Consider the following 19,652-nt stretch of genomic DNA (forward strand, 5'->3'; position numbering starts at 1 on the left):
AAACCTCTCCTTGTCCATCATTGGAGCAGATATTGGCGGGAGTCAGTCTGTGAAGTGACGTCCACCATCTGGTGGGTTTTTCAGAGACGCACTGCAGGGGGAGGTAGGCAGGGACCACCTTTGCAGTTCAGCACCAAATTCTCAAATGCAGGCAGGAACCAAGTAGAAACGGCCTGAGCAGGGCAGTAAATATTAGCAATGTTTCATGTCCCTTGGTTGTGCACAGACCTTTCTCCTGGGGTATGTGAAGGACATGGGATGAGGCATGTAAGCTGGACAAGGGTTATGAGCAAAGAAGGCAACTCTGAACCAAGGGCAGCCCTGAGGTTTTTTGCTTTTTTATTTCTTTGCTTGCTTGTTTTTTGCCGGATCCTGGTTCAGAATGCTGTTTGCACCTGTTCGCCGATGGCCCAACCTGCCAGGCGCAACCACCTTCCATCCCAACCTATTTCAGGGACCGCTAACATCTCCCGAATGCCTGACCACGTACCATCTCCTTCAGTCCTCCCAGCAGCACTGGGAGGTAAGCAGCATCCACGCCCCACCCCTTGCAGGTATGGAGATCCGTGCTCCAAGGAGCCTGGATTCCAAGACAGGTCTTCTAACTCTGAATCCGATTCTCTGCCACTGTACTCCTTCCCTGACTCTCCAGATAGGTTTTCCTCTCATCACCCCCCCCCTCCAATTTTCAAAATAAATTCTTCTGTTTAAAACTGTGGTATTTGGTTGCAGCACCCCAAGCAGACTAACACTGTCAGAACCATTGAGAAATAGGTGCCCTTGTAAAGGGGTTGGATTGTTAGCTAGGAGGAAATATAAGCCTGTGCTCTATGCTGCCAGAGGTCATGAGAGGGCTACCTGGCAGTAGAGCCAGCACAGAGAAGATTGAAGCCAAGAGACAGAGGGCCTGACTGTGCCTGACTCCAGCAACTGGATCCAACCGTGCCTGAAAGATACCACAGCTGCATACCAGTTACACCAGCCACGGAATTCTTTCTGCTTTAGTTTCTGTCCCTTGCAACCAAAAGCACTGTGACTAATACAGAGTCAATGGTCATTATTTTATTTCATTATATCTGACCAGATATATCATCATGATCATACTGGTATACATGAGTTGTGGTCAATGACATTCTAATTGAAGCCTTGGAAGGTGCACTTCTTCAGGATAGATGAACAGAGAGGAACTTGGAAGTTCTTGAATTCTCACCAGCTAGTCAGAGACCAGTCACCTGGCTGGCTCCCCCCTTAGAGTGTGAAATCGTTAAAGGGGGCTGTGAAGTCTTTGCCTAAGCCCTTGCTCCCCAAGGGACAGCCCTTCACCCCAAGAAGGCATCAACCCATGTGAACATCTCTGGCTACTTGGCCATAGGTCTCGTGCATGGAGCCTCTTATCCGTCAGGCCAGCACACCACCTGATCACGATTACGGGATCATGATAAACTGACTCACAGAGTGGCCACCACCGGTGATTACTTCCTGCCTGGGCTGGGTGACACGCTGACCAACAGCAGTCAGACAAACCCAGCCAAGTCTCAGCTCTAATGGACTCCATTAATGACAGCGGTTCTCAGACTCCAACACACATCTGAATCACGTGGGAGGTGGAGGGACGACCTGTCAAATCACGGATTGCTGAGCCTCACCCCCAGAGTTTCTGATTCAGCAGGTCTGGGGCGGATGGGGGTGGGGCGCTAAGAATTTGCATTTCTCACAAGTTCCCAGGTTATGCCGATACTGCTAGTCTGGGGACCACACACTGAAAATCACCAATTTAGAAGATTGCTGAAGGGCCCCAGAAGGAGGGGGAATTAGCCAGTGCTGGGTTTTTCTCCTTCCCTGAAGCCTTCGCTTCAACAACGACCCCATGTCATCCCATGATGGGTTCCGAAGACTTGGAAAAAGTACAGAGGTGGAAATGTAAATCTACATGATATGCTATCCCAAGTTCATGCCTGTGGCATCTGGAACTGCCTGCACGGCTGTCCCATTGTCACAGCAGGCCCTGGGTGCAGCTGTCTTTATTTTAGAGAGAAAGAAATGGAGTACCAGGCACTGTGACTGCTGTCTAAAGAGAAGACAGATATTGGAGGCAATTGGTTTTGGTCATGAAAAATTCAGATGTACACAGAAGTAGAGAAAATAGCATAATGAATCCCCAGGTGCCTCAACTTTAGCAGTGATCGGTGCTCAAAAGTGAGCGTTTATCAGAATCACCTGGGAGACTTGTCAAACCATAGGTTGCATGAGTATCTCCACATTCTAGAATTATCAAGCCTTTGCCACATTGATGAGTCTTCTGATGATGGGACAGTCCTGGCATCCAGTGATCTCATAGAGGTAGACTTTTTGGTTATCTCTAAATGTTTGGAGCTATAACAAGTCTGGCCACCTAAACTCTACTCAAAGAACACTGACAGCATCTCATTTCCAGTCCTGCTGGCACCTATCTTCATTTAAAAAGTAACTTAGAAGGCTTGCAACAGTATGTTACTGGGGTAACTGTTTGACAGCTTAGTAGAGGTTAAGTCTATGCCTACTTTGTGACTCAGTAAAGTCACTCATATGTATCTACCCCAGAGAAATGAGAGTTTATGCCCCCCCATCTCACCAGAATGTTCACCGCAGCTTTATTGGGTGTAACAGGATTAGTCTCCATGTGTTGAGTGAAAGAAGGCAGACACAAATGAGATAGTCCGTGTTATTTCAAGTATGTCAAGGCCAAGAACAGGGAACACGAATCCACAGCGACAGAAAGTGGGAAAGGAGCCCGAGGGAACTTTGGGGGTATCGGCACGTTCTGTTGCTGTGGGTGGTGGGCACACAGGTGTACATTCACACACACAAGTTAGTGGAGCTGAACACGGAGGGTTTGGGCATTTCGGTGTATGTGAGTTATCTTCACTCAAGTTCCCTTAGCACACATCCGCAGCTGCACCCACACCAAATCCCAGGAGGCTCGGACCCAGCTGTGCCCCGGCCTTGCCCACCTCGGAAAGGCCACGGTCCAGGGCGTCGGTTTCCCTCCTCCCTCCAGCCCAACTTCCGCGCCTGCCCGAGGGCGTGGGTTGCCGCCCCCGTTCCGGAGCGCGCGGGCCGGCCCTCCCCAGCCGGGTCCCGCCGAGGCCGGGTGGGCGTCACCTGCGCAGCCCGGGGCGCGTGCGCCCCGCCCCGGAACCCGCCCCCCGCGGCCCCACCCCGCCCCTCGGCATTTGGCCTTCGGCCTCGGCCGGAGGAGGCGGCCCGGGGCAGGGGCCGCGCGATGTCGCACGGAGCCGGGCTCGTCCGCACCACGTGCAGCAGCGGCAGCGCCGCCGGAGCCGGAGCCGGCGCTGGGCCGCCGGGCGGGAGCTCCTCCGAGGGGCTGCTGGACCCCTTCTACCCCCGCACCCAGGGGGCAATGCTGAAAGTGGCGCAGATGGTAAGAGAGGCCCGGGCGCGGCCGGGGTCGCACGGGGTGGCCCCCGAGGGCAGGGGCGGGGTGGGGGGACGCGCCCGCGGCCGGAGCGTCGCACCCCGGGCGGGGACCGCGCCGCCCGGGTCAAGTTGGAGGGGGCTTCCTCGGGCGAGCTGCGCGTGCAGCCCCCGCGCTGGAACTCAGCCGCACCTGGCCTCTCCCGCGGGCGCGCGCCGGGGTCCCAAGCTTTTCCAGCCGCTCGGCGGGCCCCGCCCGCCTGTGACCGAAACCACCGCCGAAGTTCCTCGGCGTCTTCCCTCCTCCTCTCCGGCCGCGCCGCCCCGGACCCGAGCAGCGGGTGAAGAGCGCCCGGGCGGCGGCCCTGAGGCAGCCGAACCCCACCTCCCCCCGCCGCCGCCGCTTCCCCCGAGCCCCGCGCCGCAGGGCTTCCTGCTCCCGGCGCAGCGGCGCCCGAGCGCGGGGTCTAAGGCCCGGCGTCCGCGGTGGGAGAAGGCGCTGGGACCCTTGAGGCAGCCGTCCCGGGCCCTGCCCCTCAAGTTCCGAGGGAGGGCGGGGTCTCGGGGCCGCGGGACGGCAGGGGTCACTGGGGAAGGCCGGCTGCGGGGAGCCGGAGTCTCGGGAACGGGGGTCACTGTGGAGCCGGGCAGGACGAAGGCCTGGGCGCTGAGCGCGACCCGCGCTGCTGGGGCCTGCTTCCTGTTCCTCACTCTCTTCTCCCTTCCCATTTTTTAATTCCTTACAATTGTTAAATCTTCAACACCTTTGCCATCTGTTTGATAGGTTTTGAAACTGGGCTGGGCTGTCTGTGACTCCACTTATTGTAATGTTTGCAGCCAGAATGGTAGAGGGGGGAAGTGGTAGATTTGAAAGGAGGTGTAGGGGAAGGGATGTGGGTCCGGCCCGGCCCGGACACAGGGTTGATGCTGAGTGTGTGTAGAGGAGGCTCTGGTTTTCTGCTTGAGTCAGACCTTGGCGGGCAGGGGGCTGAGTTCCCTTTCCTGCAAGAAGAGCGTGTAGATGGACCAAAAATTAGGAAGTAGAGGCGTTATAGCTACTAACAACAGAAAAGAATCACGCTGAACAGTGTTGGTTTTAACCAAGGCTGTGTTTTGTTTTGTTTTGTTTTGTTTTGTTGGTACAGGCTACAAAGGGACCAGCCTGTATCCCTATCCTTAAAAAAATGTGGGTGCAGGTGGGGGCAGGCCCTACCTGAGCATTGGAAGACATACCAGAAGCTGAATGAATTTGGTGGACAAAGGTCATGGAGAAGTCTCCATTTCAGCCTCCTAAACTAGCCTCTTACCTGTGGCCCTTGTGCCAAGTTGCAGGTGTCAGTGATGGACTTGTTGCAAAGACTTGGAGAATTGCTTCTCCCTATGCCCAGAGGATTCTTACACCTTCTTCCTCCCTGGGTACCCCCCTGTGGCTGCAGGCTGGCTTGAGCAGATCCCTGGGAGTGAAGTTGCCATGGCAGGATGGTCATATTACAACAGAGTGACTGTTCAGTCTGCTTGGGCCCCTTGTCCAACTCCTCCCCATTCTCCTCCTCCTCTTTTCTGGGGCATCTGCTTGGGCATTTGATGTACTCTTGGCCTCTTTGCTGGAAAATACTGGCCTAGCCAAGTTTTAACATTGGGAAGGGCAGAAGCAGCTAAAATAGTGTTGCCCTCTGGGCATTCTATTCATGAGTCTCTGATTTTGACCACTGATGTTTCATTTGCATCCTAAACAGGCTGCCCTTTTCGTCCTAAATGTCTCATAAAGCATCCTCATGGTCTGACCAGCGGACCTGTTACACACTACCTCAAGTCATTGAAAAGGCTGTTTCCTTGGAAAAGTTTCCTTTCTTTGGGTCTCCCCTGGGTCCCCCACTATCAGAAAATGAGAAAGTGAGAAAATGGGAAGAAAGTGAGTTTCTAAGAGAATGTTGGTACTTGATGTGTAATTTTAATGAATCCTTAAAATCCTGTGGCCCCTATGGTTTAGTTTCTTTGGCCGTTCTCTGTAAGAGACACAGTCACAGGTGTAGGTCCTAAGGCCCTGGGTTTTTTTCATTGTTGTTAATAGCTACATTGTTTGAGCCCTCCTCTTGTTCTTGATAAAGTGCTAGGAATTTTTGTGCTTCACTTTATTGTACTTCGAGGTACCACGTTTTTTACAAATTGAAGGTTTGTGGCAACCCTGCATTGAGCAAGTTTATTGGCGCCGTTTTTTCCCAACAGGATCTGCTCACTTGGTGTCTCTGTCACATTTTGACAACTTTGGCAATATTTAAAACTTTCTCACTATTATGTTTGTCATGGTGGTCTGTGACCAGTGGTTTTTGACGTTACTGCTACTGTGACTCGCTGGAGGCTCGGATGATGGTTACCATTTTTTAGCAGTAAAGTATTTTTAAATTAAGGTGTGTACTTTGTTTTTTTAGACAATGCTATTACACATTTAATAGTACAGTGTAAACGTAACTTACATGCACTGGGAAACCAAAAAAATTGTGTCTTGCTTTAATGCAGTACTCACTGTATTGTGTCAATAAATGTTTTTAAGAATCCAGTGAACTAACATGTTTGACAAATGAGGAAGCTGGCTGCAAGGTTGAGCTACTAATGTCACACAGTGTCGGCAGCAGTGGGGCCATCCCAGGCCTGACTGGCCTCATATCCCCGAAGGACCCCAGAGTTGCTGCTTGTTAATAGATCTGGGGAAATCAAAGCCATCGCGATAGACCACTTCACACCCACTAGGATGGTGCCAGTGAGAAAGCAGGGATGTGGAGGGTGTGGTGCAGTCAGGACCCTCATACACTGGCCGTGGGGGTGTGAAAGGGTGTGGCCACCTCGGCATACAGTCTGGCAGTTCCTCAAAGTGTTACGCGTAAAGTTGACGTGTGTTGGACAGTTCCACCCCTAGTTATATACCCCAGAGAGACGAAAACATGTCCACACGAAAACTGAGACGTGAGGGCTCATAGCAGTGTTGTGCATAATAGTCAAAAGTGGAAGTCAACCAAATGTCCGTCAGCTGAGGATAGATAAGTAAAATGTTGTCCATCCATACAGTGGGATGTTATTCAGCAGAGAAAGGAATGAAAGACTGACACAGGCTACCACGGGGATGAACCCTGAAAACGTGATGCTCGGTGAAAGCAGCCAGACACAAAGGACCACACAGTGTGTGATTGCACTCGTGTGAAAAATCCAGAATAGGCAAATTTACAGCAACAGAAAGTGGATTAGTGGTTACTTAGGGCTGGGGGGTTGGGGAAAAGGGGGTCTCTTTTGAGGTAATAGAAATGTCCTGAAATTGATGGTGGTGATGGTTGCACAACTTGGAATGTACTAAAAACTATTAGATTGTATGCTTCAGATGTGTGATTTGTATCTCAGTAAAGCTGTTAAGAAATAGAGGAAGAGTTGAGGGCGGGGCGAGAGGGGGGAAATACTCTGCATGAAGCAGCTGGGTGTGGGAGGGCCGAAGCTCCACTTCCGGAATCGCCCCGGGGGGTGTCCCCCCAAGTCCACTGCTCGAGGAAGGAGTGACCTTCTGGAAGCTCACAGAGTCTGAGCTGAAGAGCCAGGTCTCCGGGCATCACCCAAGGGACCTGAGTAGGAGATGCTGCCCTGGGCTCTGCAGGGCTCCAGAGGCCCTTGCCCAGGCTCCACCACCCCACCTCATCAGTTTGCTTGTTCGGCAGACGTTTAGGAGTGCCATGTTCCCCTCTGTTTCTGCAGAAACAGTTGGCTGTGACAAAGCCCTTGCCCTCTAGAAGTGTGTGGTTCTGTGGACACAGACAAGTCCCCTGGCTGCCTGGTCGGGGAGATGAAAGCTCTGTGGTCGCCCACATAAGGCAGGAAGGACGGAGGGAAGAGGAAGGTGACATCTGAGTTGACTCTGGAGAGATGGGTAGGGTGTGTCGGGTTGGGGGTGCCCTTTAAGGGACCTTCACTCAGTATGCATGTTAAGTTGGAGGTGAGGGATGTGCTGGGGGTGGTCGAAGGAAAGAGAGGGAGCAAGACGGGAACTAATTGTGAGCAGTCCTTAACCTTCCCATCCCGACAGTTAGAAGGGTCTTTGGGATGCGCTCTCCTGCCAGAAAACTCAAGCACTGCCCCCAGACTCACACGCCCACTCGGGTTCCACTTAGCCAAGGTAGGCTCGCTGAGCGTCCGCTCTGTTCCTGGCGCCGTCCCAGCGGGCCGTGGGGAGCACAACACAGCCGTTAGCAAGACAGATCCTTTCGGCAGAGGCTGTGACTTCTGCAGAAGCATCACATCGAAGGGGAATCAGCATGTAGTGTCATAAGCAGTAAAGATGGAAGTCTAAGTGTGTTCCAGAAGGTTCCTTTATTTACTGAGTAAATATGGAGCACCTCTTTTATGCGACGCAGTGCGGAAAGAAGGATAAACTAGATGGTTCAGCCCCTGTTCTTATGCTCTAATAGGGAAAGTAAACGTTAGTCAAATGACTATACATATAAAATTATAAACTGGGACAAAACCTGGGAAAGAGAGGGCCACAGTACCATAGAGAAGTAGCTAGGGGGTCTGCCCTGTCTGGGAGGCGAGAAAGGGATATGTGAAGGATGAGGGAACAGTGTTACCAGAAGGAAGAGCACAGACAGTGGCTCTGAGACCAGAGGAAGGAGTATTGACAGTGGTTGGAGGGGAGGGAACAAGGCTGGGAGAGGTGTGGATGAGTCTGGGGAAACAGGCAAAGATTAGACCTCCCCTCCAAGATCTGCCAGATCATCTTGAGGATATGGTCCTTATCCTGAGATTATCATGGAAGCATCATGTCAGTATGAGCCCACCATTGAAGTGGTGGTTCTCACCCCGGGGCTGTACAGCTTCCTAGGGAGCATCTTAGAACTTTGTGGAAACTTTTTTTGGTTGTCACAAAGGTTAGGATCATGTTTGCTAAACATGTTACACATTTCAACATAGTTACCAGGGCATTGCAAATACTTATCATAAAGAGATGTGTTGTCTGAAATACCGGCAGAAGGAGCCTGTCCAGGCTGAGTGGAACCTGAGTGGGTGTGTGAGTCTGGGGGCAGTGCCTGAGTTTTCTGGCAGGAGAGAGCACCCTAAAGATGTTCTAGGAGGCTGGGCAAGTATGGACTTCACGTGGGTGTTCACAGCCCAGACCCCTAACGGAACTAGGCTGTGGGGGATGGCAGCTTCTGATGGAACTGTGAGCAGACCTCTGAGTGGAGAACGAGCCAGCATCGCCCGGAATGGCCCACCCCGCCGTGTTCTGTTTCAGGTCTCTCTGGAGAGGGGAGCACCGGTTTGGTTCCCAAGTGCAACCTGCACACCCATGTCCTGTTTCCTGGCAGCTGAGAGTTAAGGGCAGCCAAGAACCTCCCTGTCAAGATCTTTGACCCCAACCCAGGCCGTGGTGGTACAGTGGTTAGTACTCTGCGTTGTGACCCCAACCCAGTCCTGATCCAAGAGCAAGAAACTGCTGTCCCTCAGTGGTCAAACAAATACAAACAAGAAGACATAAGTTATGGGCTTTGTTCTCAATAACGGAAGTAATACTTGTTCATTGTAGAAACTCTGGGAAAGAGGAAGAAGAAAACAATCTCCCTCTCCCCCGAGATTAATATTGAAAGTAAAATTTTATGCTATTTCATAGTAGATGTATATAACTTGCTGGTGTTGGTTTGATTTTGTTTTTACAAAAGTAGGATGGTGCTATACAGTTTGTAAGATTTTTGTTTGTTTTTGCTTAATATGTGATGAGTGAATGTCATTTAATGTTCATCTGCAGCTTGTTTTTTGGGGGAGGATTGCAATTAGATTTATTTATTAATTTTTTTTTAATGGAGGTACTGGGGATTGAACCCAGGGCCTTGCACATGCTAGGCATTCACTCTACCACTGAGCTACACCCTCCACTGCAGTTTGGTTTTTATAGGGTGTTTGTACCCAGTCATGAATGTACCTTGGTCCCAGTGTACCGCAGTCCATGTAACCTGCCCCCCTCCCCCTTTTAGTGGCTCAGGGGACTCCCAGGCCTGCCTGCCCGCAAACAAGGCTGTGATGAACTCCCTTGTGGTGAAGTCCTCGGGTACAAAGGCGGAGATACATCCTCAGCACCAGCGGCCACAACCTTTCACGGAGGAGTGGTGTGCTTCTCACCCATCTGAGCGTGGTGGCATTAAACAGCTGTCCAGACTTGTTAACATCTAGAAATTAACAGGTGTCCTGTTATCCAGAAATTTCAGAGAGTCAGATGTGATTGTAATAATTTAAATCACAATAGTATTTAGGTAAAGGAATGGTGGCTTGATGGGCTAGACAATTTTGTGATGCTTTTACGTGCTCTGGTATACCTGAAGGGTGACGGTACCACACGGGTGTGAGGCCTTCTTCATTCAGGCTGCAGAGCAGGTGGGTTCCTGCAAGAATTCCCCTCTAGGGCCTCCGAATAACCACCTGTCCCCAGACCGGGAACCTCTGACCAGAGGAGATGGTACTGATGAAAACAGCAGCTGGAGGATCCACCAGGCTTGGGGGGCATGGGCAATGTCCCGTGCGAGTCTGGACAGAAACCACAGCGGGTCCCAGAGACCCTCCAGGGCACTCCTAGGCCTCCCTGTGTGGGCATTAATTTCAGTTCTGTCAGGCAGGGCCTCCTCTCTGCTCCCTTCCTCCCAGCCCCTGTCCACCCGCCCAGCGCTGGCGCTTCCTGCTCGGCTGCTGGCGTCCATCTGTTTCCTCCGCTGCCATCTGCCCGCCCTGCTGGCCCCTGGCGTGCTGCCGGGATCCTCCCTCTGACCCACCGCCTGCCACACGCTCTCCTCCTTTGTCGCCAGTTTGGCTCAGGGTTCCCTCGCCCGCTGCTCACTCCCAGGCATTCCTCTCTGGGGTCCTTAGCAACTCCTGGCATCAGCAGCCTGGCTCAGGGCCTGGCACCGGCTACTGGTCCTCCAGCCCCTCCTCCAGCCCCGGGTCTTCCTGAGGGAGGGGCGCTCGCTCTCCCCCAGCTCAGCCCCATCCTGCCCCCTCCCCACCCAGACTTCCCAGCCTCCTGCAGAGACAGCCTTCACCTGGTTTGTGCTGTCATCAGCAGTGGCAGTGACAAGGCTCTTCTTTGCCTGGGGCAGTCACCTTTTTTCTTTTCTTTTTTTTATTTTAAATAGGATAAATCGATTGATAAAGAGAGAAATTATCTGTAAGATGGTTTACACATTACCCACAGAAAGGATTGCAATGAAACTAAAAAGAAGAGCAGTACCATCCTCATTTTTAGAGATGGAGCAAGGCCAGTCCCTTCAGAAGGGAGTGGGAAGGGAGGGGCGGGGAGGAGGAGAAATTAAATGCCTTCAGGTACAGAGTAAACTGGACCTTCTGGGAAGCAGAGAGAGTTACTAAATACAGCATGGCCTACATAGCTTTTTACCCACTTCCACCTCTTAGATTTTCTTTGTTCCCCTAAGGAGGTAGCAGCCATGCTAATGCTGTTTATAAAGAAGTTCTTTTTTTTTTAAGTTTTTCCTCTCAAATGATAAAAGTGATACTTAATTTATAATAGCATTGAGTTCCTGTTAGGTGCCATCCTCTGCCTCATTCAGTCCTGATAGGTAGGTTCCGTCCTTATCTGCATTTTTCAGATAAGGGAACCAAAGTCACGAAGCCAGAAAGAGTGAGTTTGGGGCTGGGTTTTGAGTCCAGATCTTGAGCTCATAAAAGGGCAACTTGAGGTCATTATTTTTCATTATCAGTATGCCATGGGTATTTTTCCATGCCGTTAAATTTGAAATCGATGCTGTGATAAGGACATCTGAGTCCATTACTTAGTCGTACCGTAACTTATCCATTTGGCTGCTCATTGGTGGGCAGGCGGGTAGCAGATCTGAAAGGAGGTGCTGTGAGATGTGTGACAGCAGGTGGTAAAGAGAATTTCACCCTCTGCCAGAGATGAAATCAGCTGGAGTGGGGAAAACCCCTCCCTGGGGTATAGACCAGACAGCGAGTGTGGTAGTTCACAGAGGATTTCATGTGTTACTCACTGGGCGGCTGGAAGCCTTGAGGGTAAACCATTAGTCTTATCCTTGTGCGTAAGTCCTAAGTTCCTCCAGAGAGGAGAACTGAGGTTTGGTTGTTCGCCATATTATGTCAGGCAATTTTACATGCAGTTTCCCTGTGTTTAACCATTCGTGGCTCTATTAGTTATTTCTTTTCTCCTCCTTTTGGTTGAATGAGGGCCAGGAGGATTTGTAACTTGCCCAAGGTCCAGAAATTCCATTAAATTCTAGAGCCAGCATTTGAAGTTAGGTGTGGCCAAGACCTAACCCCTTGCCACAAGGGGGTACTGTGTGGCAGACAGGATCCCAGGCCAGCCCACTGTGGCAGACACATTCTTGGGCGACCCCTAATGAGTCACAACCTTATATAACTCCAGCCTCATGAGTGTGGGTGGGACCTCTGACTGGTTCTAACCAACAGGATATAACAAACGTGATGGGGTTTCATTTCCATGGCTGTGTTCTATGTCACAGTGAAAGGATGCTGCACATGTAGTTAAGGTTCCAAATCTGTCAATTCTGAGTTAAGAGGATGTTATGCCCAGGTGGGCCCGACCTAATCAGGTGACGGTCCTTAAAAGGGGTCCTGGGTTCTTCCCAAAGGGAAAGAGTCTCCTGCTGGCCCTGGAGAGGCAAACTGCCTTGCTGTAAGAGAGCCTGGCAGAGGGCCACATGGTAAGCATCTATATCTAGAAATCAGCCCTCAGCTGACAGCCAGCCAGAAAATAGGGACCTCAGTCCTACAGCTGCAATGACACATGAGCTTGGATGAGGACCCCCAAGCCTCAGATAAAACCCCAGACTGGCCAACATCTCGGCGGCAGCCTTGTGAGACCCTGACCAGCGGGAACTGTGAGATGGTGAATGAGTGTTGTGCTAAGCCCCTTTCTTTGTGGTGATCTGTCGTGCAGCTGCAGACATCTCATACACTCGCAGAAGCCCGTGCCTCCTGCATCAGGTCTGGTGCTCACGCTCCTGTTCAGCAAGAAAAGGCGGGGTCACAGCAGTGCAGGAGGTACGGCGGCCATTTTTACAATAACAGTAACACAGTTTTTATCTGGGCTACTGTCACATGTCACTGAATTTCTGTGGGGTAAATCTGTTGGGTTCTTGCTCTGGACATGGTGCAGAATGCTTTATATGCAAGACCTCACTCATCATGACTACGTCCCTAAGAGGTGTCCCATTTCCCATCTTACAGATGAGGAAACTGCATGGGGAGTTTCTTTCCATCTGGGAAATAATTCCACATCCATTCAGAGTGTTCTCATTCTCTTTAACAGCTGCGTCATGTCCCAGAGGATGGATTTACGTTATTCACTTAACCGGTCCCCTGTCGACAGGTTGTTTCCATCTTTTGTTACCTCGTAGTGCCATAGTGGATACCCTTGTACCTAGTTCTGTGTGTGCACGAGGTTATCAGAAGGAGGAATTCCTAAAAGTAGAATTCCTGGGCCAAATGTTGCCTGCTCTTGGAGTTTTTTTTTCTGTTCTGTAACTTCAAATTCTCCAACATCACCTTGTGATCTTCTCCCAGAGGGCTTCAGGGGTCTTCCGCATCCGTTGTCCCTGAGAGACTGTTCTTAGTGTTGAGTGTCCAGGGTTCCACTGCTCTAGTCTCCCGCTTAACTTTATTTAAGATGTTAAGAACCAGAAGAGTCTAGGGAATGAGAAGACCTGCGTGACCAGCGTTTTTCTTAGAATCTCCCAACATCCATCCCAGGGTGTGCTGAAGTCAGCTTCCCTAAAAGCAGAGCTGGACATGGCAGTTCTTGTGCAGCTGGTTTCTTGAGTGAGGGCAGCAGTCAAGGGCAGAAGGACTGGACAGTTGGGTTTCAGAAGTTTAGCCCCCGCCTGACCTTGCGGGGAGCTCGGGGAAGTGAGGTGCATCGCAGAGATGCTCCTGTTTTGAGGCAGTGAAGCTGGGCTTTTATACCGGCGTTCATTGGCTCCAGACCGGAGAGGGGAGTAGATCAACCCCTGGGGACCTCTGAGCCAGACGGCTCCAGCACGCTGAGGGAGGTCATTAGCAGAAGGTTGCAGGTGGCAGGGGAGCTGTGATACGGATACACCGACCCGGTTAAAGGGAGCCCCGTGGGGCAGGGCACCAGTGGAATGCCTGCTTGTGTCTCTCAGGAGCCTTTGGGATTGCTTCTCATCTGCCTGATCACTGCCGAGGCTCTGAGCTGGTGCACCCTGGGGACATGCAACCCTGACGGCAGCCTCCTTCCACCTGCAAAGCTGGTGCATCAGTGTTCTTACCTGGGCGCCCCCTGGATCTGCGATGCCAGGCAGCGGCCTGACAGATCGCACAGGACTTCTGATGTTACTTTTTGGGGTCCACTTAACAGTTTTGTTATTTTTTTCAACTCCTATTTGAAACAAGGGGAGAGGAAAACAAATCAGTGTTTACTGAATGAAAAATAAAGTCAATACAGAGCAAAGTCAATATGGAGCAAAATTATTCCTGTAATCTTTTAGGGAAGAATTAAAAGCAGTGTCACGGTGGTATAAACAACTTGACGTTTCTATTTTTCACTCCTTGGAAGGACCTAATGAATTCAGAGATGGGGGCCTTATTGACACATACTGTTGTGAGTTTCACTTGGAAAAGGTAAAAGAGGCACCACTGACCCTTGTATTGATAATGTGACTTGATTTTACAAGGGTCCCCAAGTGTCATTGCTCTTGAGCAGTGTGTCCTGTGTACTGGCTGCTGCTTTGGGCAGAGGAGAAACTGCGGAGTAACATGCATGCCCTGAACCCAGAGGGCGTCTGTCGCTGACAGTAAGTCTGCTGTCACAGTTCATGGTGACATCAGTCCTGTACAGGTGGAACTCGGAGAGATTGTGGGTTCAGTTCCAGACCACCTCAACAAAGTCGGTTTCACAGTAAAGTGAGACAGATTTTTCGGTTTCCCAGGGCATATGAAAGTCATGTTTACACTATTACTGTACTCTATTAAGTGTGCGATAGCATTAGGTCTAAAAAAGTACATACCTTACTTAAAAAATACTTTATTGCTAAAAAATGCTAACCATCCTTCAGCAAGGCATAATCTTTGCTGGTGGAGGGTCTTCCCTCAAAGTTGATGGCTGCTGACTGATCAGGGTGGTGGTGGCTTGGGGCTAGGGTGGCTGTGGCAGTTTCTTAAAACACAGCAGTGAACTTTGTCACATCAGTTGACTTTTTAATTTACTATTTTTTGTTAATTTATTTATTTAGCGGAGGGGAGCTAATCAGGGTTTTTTGGGGTTTTTTTAGTGGAGGCACTGGGAATTGAACCCAGGACCTTGTGCCTGCTAAGCATGCGCTCTACCACTGAGCTATACCTCCCGCCTCAGTTGACTCTTCCTTTCACAAATTACTCTGAAGCATGCTGTGGTGTTTGACAGCATTTGACCCACAGAAGTTCTTTGAGAACTGCAGTCAGTCCTCTCAGACCCTGCCGCTGCTTTATCAATTAAGTTCATGTAATACTTTAAATCCTCTGTTGTCATTTCAACAAACTTCACAGCATCTTTACCTCCATCTCAAAAAACGGCTTTCTTTGTTCATCCATAAGAAGCAGCCCCTCATCCATCCATGTTTTCTCAGGAGATGGCAGCTGTTCAGTGCCATCTTCAGGCTCCACGTCTAACTCTGATTCACAGTCAGATGCAGAGCTCAGTGGAGGATTTAGCCCCCGTGCTCCATCTCCCAGGGTGCAGACCTGTTTCTGGCTGACAGCTGTGTAGCCACAGACATTTCCTGCAGCCTTGGGTGTCACAGTGGCCACGCAGCTGGTTCTCACCCCTGGAATGAGAGCAGAAGTGCTCTTTGTCACTTCCTGTGGGAGGCTTTTAATTAAGAGGCAGGATTTTCTTTCTTCTGTCAGCTGTATACTGAGGACTCCAAGGCCCTATTTTTCATATTTAAATATAAGAAACAGAAACAAGCTCTAGAGACAGCCTGCTTCCCCGCTGGACCGCTCCCTGTCCTGCCTCTGAAGGCCCTTCCCCAGTCATCCAGCGCCCCGAATCTAAACTGTCCCCCAACTCCACCCTGACCACCCCATCACCCTGTCCTCTTCTGCTTTCTTCCCAGCGCTGCTTTAGCTGAAACCCCCTTGCTCACTTCTCTTTACTCGGTGTTGCTGGCTGTTCCCCACCAGGACCCGCAGTGCGGAAGGGCAGTGACCTCCCTGTTGGGGTCCCCACAGGGTGCCTGGAATTTAGAAACCGCTCATGAGCTTTTTTTTTTTTTGACTGAATGAAAGAAGATTCTTTGCCAAAGCCTCTGGTAACAGCATTCCTTTTGGAAAAGTCCACCTGGGTGAAGTGCTTGAGAGACCAGGCTCTTCCTCAGAAGACCCAACAATGGTCATCACTGTTAGTGGCCACTGATAGTGGCAATGCTGTGTTGGGGGTGGCCCTGAGAGCACCAGGGGGGCCGGGGCAGGAACTTCAGGCCTGTAGGCCAGAGAGAGGAGCCTGCAGGGAGACCTCTGATAGAAATGTGTCTCTTTTCACTGAAAAAAAAAAAAAGAAGCACAGCCTGTAAGTTGAGAGCTGTGTTTTACTAAGAGGACATTTCTGAGGACTCAAGCCTGGGAGGCGGCCTCTCAGATTGCTCTGAAAGACTGTTCCACAGAGGCAGGCGAGGAGCCAAGATATATCGGAGTTTTTGCAACAAAGACCAGGTAGTTGAAACGTCAAAAGATGACTGTTAATGAAAGAAAACCAGGTATCTCAAGTTAAGGGATATATCACTTTTCTGTGTATGGGAAGGTACAAAGGTCTGTGCTCATTGAAATCGTTACTCTGACATGCACCTAGCTGTCTTGGGCCAGTGTCCAGTTGTCCAGGACCTTCCCATCCTGAGTCCCTTCCGGGGACACCGTTGCGGGTGGCACTAGAGGCCGGGCTCTCTGCTTGTCTGCATCCCGAGTTCCCTCTGCTCACTGGGGGGCAGTGAGAGTGGAGGCTGGTGACTTGATGGCCACAGCATCCTTTGTTTACCAGTGCGGCGGATAGTGTTTTTCATTCACAGATGCCGTTCTGCACTGCGTGTGAGCACCTTTCTTTTTTATTTAGTGGAGTTGACAGGTTTCCAGTGACTCACAGTCAAAACAGCGGGTTCGGACGCTGGGGTGCCAGGGTAGAGACACTCCAAGGGAGGAGAGACGTGTCTGGCAGCGTGGCGGCTGTTGGAACAGGCTAACTTAAGGCAACCCCAGCAGGCGTGGAATAGGAGCATCCCTGTTGGACTACAGGCTGCGGGAATGGACCGCCAGGCGTGGTGAGCGCACTTTCGGACTTCTGTTTCTGGCTCAAGTGGTAAACCTTGGTGCGGCCCGAGGCAGGGTCGTTTGCCCCGCAGAGGCTGTGCTTCACTTCATCAGGCGTCTGGTTTAGCGCCTCCCTGTGCCTGTGGCGGGGGCTGCAGCGGTGAACAAGGCACATCTGGCCTTTCCCCCGTGGGCAGGAAGCCTGGGCACCGCGCAGGTGTCGTGTGTCAGCCCCGCTGAGGCACCGCTGGAGGGGGCACAAATGTCAACAACATGAGGGCACGAATCTCTTATTGTTTAGAATTTTTATTTTATGCCCATGGAGTTCTTTTCGACTTTACTAAAGGGAGATTTTGATATACTCTTGAGTGCATTAAAAGGAAAATAAGTGAAGGAAAATAACTTGGTTAAGATATTCCTAAAACGACCCTCCTCTCCTAAATTCCTTTTTCTTTTAAGGAATCCTTTTGGAAGTCTCTGCACACTCGTCTTCTCTTCCCCTCAGGAGCGTGAGCAGTGCCGCATTCCCTGACTAAAAGCCCCTGGTGCTGGGCCCGGAAGTGGGCATTTGACTCCTGCTTCTGGGAATGATGCTGAACATGCCTGTTTTCGCTGTCTCAGCATCTCTCAGGGCTTCAAAGAGTGCTCCGCTCCAGTCTCTGGATTTCCTTCCCTGTGCTGACACCCCTTCCCAAGGTGGTGATTTTTTTTTAATAATTAATTATTTTAAATGGAAGTATTCATGATTTACAATGTTGTGTTAGTCTCTAGTGTACAGCAGAGTGAGCCAGTTATACGTGTATATATTCTTTTCCGTATTTTTTTATTATAGGTCACTGCAAGATACTGAATATAGTTCCCGGTGCTGTATAGTAGGACCCTTTTGTTTATTTCATACTGGAAATCATATAGGCTCAAACTCGTTCTTTTTTTTCTTCTGTGTGTGATTAGTATTTTTTTTTTCAACTTAATGGAGGCAGTGGATGCTAAGCATGCGTTCTACCACTGAGCTCTACCCACCCTCCACCAAACATTCTTTAAAAAAAAGAAAGAAAATCTACATTTTCTTACTCCCCTCTCCACATTTTATGATTCTGATGTCCTCTTTTACATCTTCTTGTTTATTCTTTTGCTGATCATTGTAGTTATCACATTTCCGAATGTGACTGTCTTTTTTCTTTAGCTTCTTGCTTTTCTATTTGGAGAAGACTGTTCAGCATTTCTTCTAGGATAGTTTTAGTATTGCAATTTTCTGTTGGTTTTCACTTGTCGGAGAAATTCTCTACCTCTCCTTCTAGTCTACGTGATCACCTTGCTGGGTAGCGTCTCCTAGGTTGCAGGTTCATTCCCAAGTTTGGATGCCGGCACGGGGCAGGCAGTGGTGCCTGCTCCACAGCTGCCATCTGGTCTGGCCAGCAGCAGTTTGTAGCTCTGCCTCTGGCTGGAGAGGAGTGAAAATGTGAGGGAGGAGCATCCTTGAATCAGTGAAGTGCGTCAGCACGAGGGTGATGACACAGGAGGAGGCAGAGGATGCTGTGAGCACAGGGAGCAGGTGTCCTCCCCAGTCTGTGGTCAGACCTTCCTGGGGTAGGAACCTCTGGGCTGAGACCTGAGTGTGGGAAGGGGAGGCAGGAGGAGCGTTCTAAAGGAGGGAACAGCCTGTGCAAAGGCATAGAGTGTGAAAAAATTTTTGATCCGTTCGCAAAATAGGCTCTTTGGTAGTGGTTCAGTATGGAAGCGGTGTTGACCCAGAAATGAGTTAGTCTTGGTTCTGTTAGGTTTTGGCAATTTCCCCATCACTGTCAGCTGTCTCATGGAAACTGCTGGAGGAATGAATGATGCAGTGAGTGTGGTAATTTACCTGTTTCTTTGGGGTCTCCCACTGAAGATGTTTGATAGGTGTAGCCTTTTATTTTTATTGTTGCATATTGTAATTATGCTATTACACAGATATAATTTCAGCAACATTAATATAATTGGATCCAAAAATAAATAAAAAGCAAAATTTACCCACAGGCCCACCATGCCACAAATTCTACAGATGATCTGTTTTGGTTCTTGTCTAAGTGTATATATGAAGTTTGCACTGATTACACTCATGGATTCTGTTTCCTTTCATTTTTTAATTACCAAATTTAGTATTTAGTAACATGTCTCTGCTGCTGTGAAGTCTTCATAATTGTATATAATATGTACCATCATCTAAGTGGATATTCTTTACTTAGCCATTAACTTTTGAGCATGTAGGTTGCTTCTGAGCTTTAAGCTACTAAAAACGATGTTATAGTGAACATTTGCAGGAGTTTGCAAACTATAGCCCACTGTCCAAATCCAGCCTGCCACCTGATTTTGTAAATAAAGTTTGATTGGAACATAGCAAAACCCATTCATTTCTGTTTTGCATAGGGCTCTTTCCACACTGCAGTGTCAGAGTTGAGTAGTTGTGATAGAGATTGTGTCATTCAGACCCTAATAAATTTACTATATGGTCCTTTACCAAAATAATTTGCCAACCCCTTACTCCAGTTTGTAAGAGAGCTTTCTTCTTTTTTAAAATGTATATTTTTTATTGAAGTATAATCAGTTTACAATGTTGTGTCAATTTCTGGTGTCCAGCACAATGCTTCAGTCATATAGGAACATACATACATTCGTTTTCATACTCTTTTTCACCATAAATTACTACCAGATATTGAATATAGTTCCCTGTGCTATACAGTATAAACTTGTTTATTTTTTATATATTAGTATCTGCAAATCTCAAACTCCCAACTTATCCCTTCCCTCCACCTTCCCCTCCGGTAACCACAGGTTTTGTTTTCTGTGTCTGCGAGTCTGTTTCTGTTTTGTAAATAAGTTCGTTTGTCTTTTTCTTTTTAAGATTCCACGTATGAGTGATATCATATGGTATTTTTCTTTCTCTTCCTGGC

General features: G+C 49.6%; 1 protein-coding gene across 1 annotated transcript in view; it reads left to right on the forward strand.

Moving 5' to 3' along the window:
• Positions 1 to 3,212: 3,212 nt before the first annotated feature.
• CMTM7 (CKLF like MARVEL transmembrane domain containing 7) overlaps positions 3,213 to 19,652 on the forward strand; it is a 43,915-nt gene continuing 27,475 nt past the window's right edge. The window contains exon 1 of the mRNA XM_072940935.1: positions 3,213 to 3,421. Coding sequence (XP_072797036.1) covers positions 3,263 to 3,421 — 159 coding nt within the window. The 5' untranslated portion in view covers positions 3,213 to 3,262. The remainder of the gene's footprint in view (positions 3,422 to 19,652) is intronic.

Source organism: Vicugna pacos, chromosome 17, assembly GCF_048564905.1.
Source record: "Vicugna pacos chromosome 17, VicPac4, whole genome shotgun sequence".
NCBI classification, from domain to species: Eukaryota; Metazoa; Chordata; class Mammalia; order Artiodactyla; family Camelidae; genus Vicugna; species Vicugna pacos.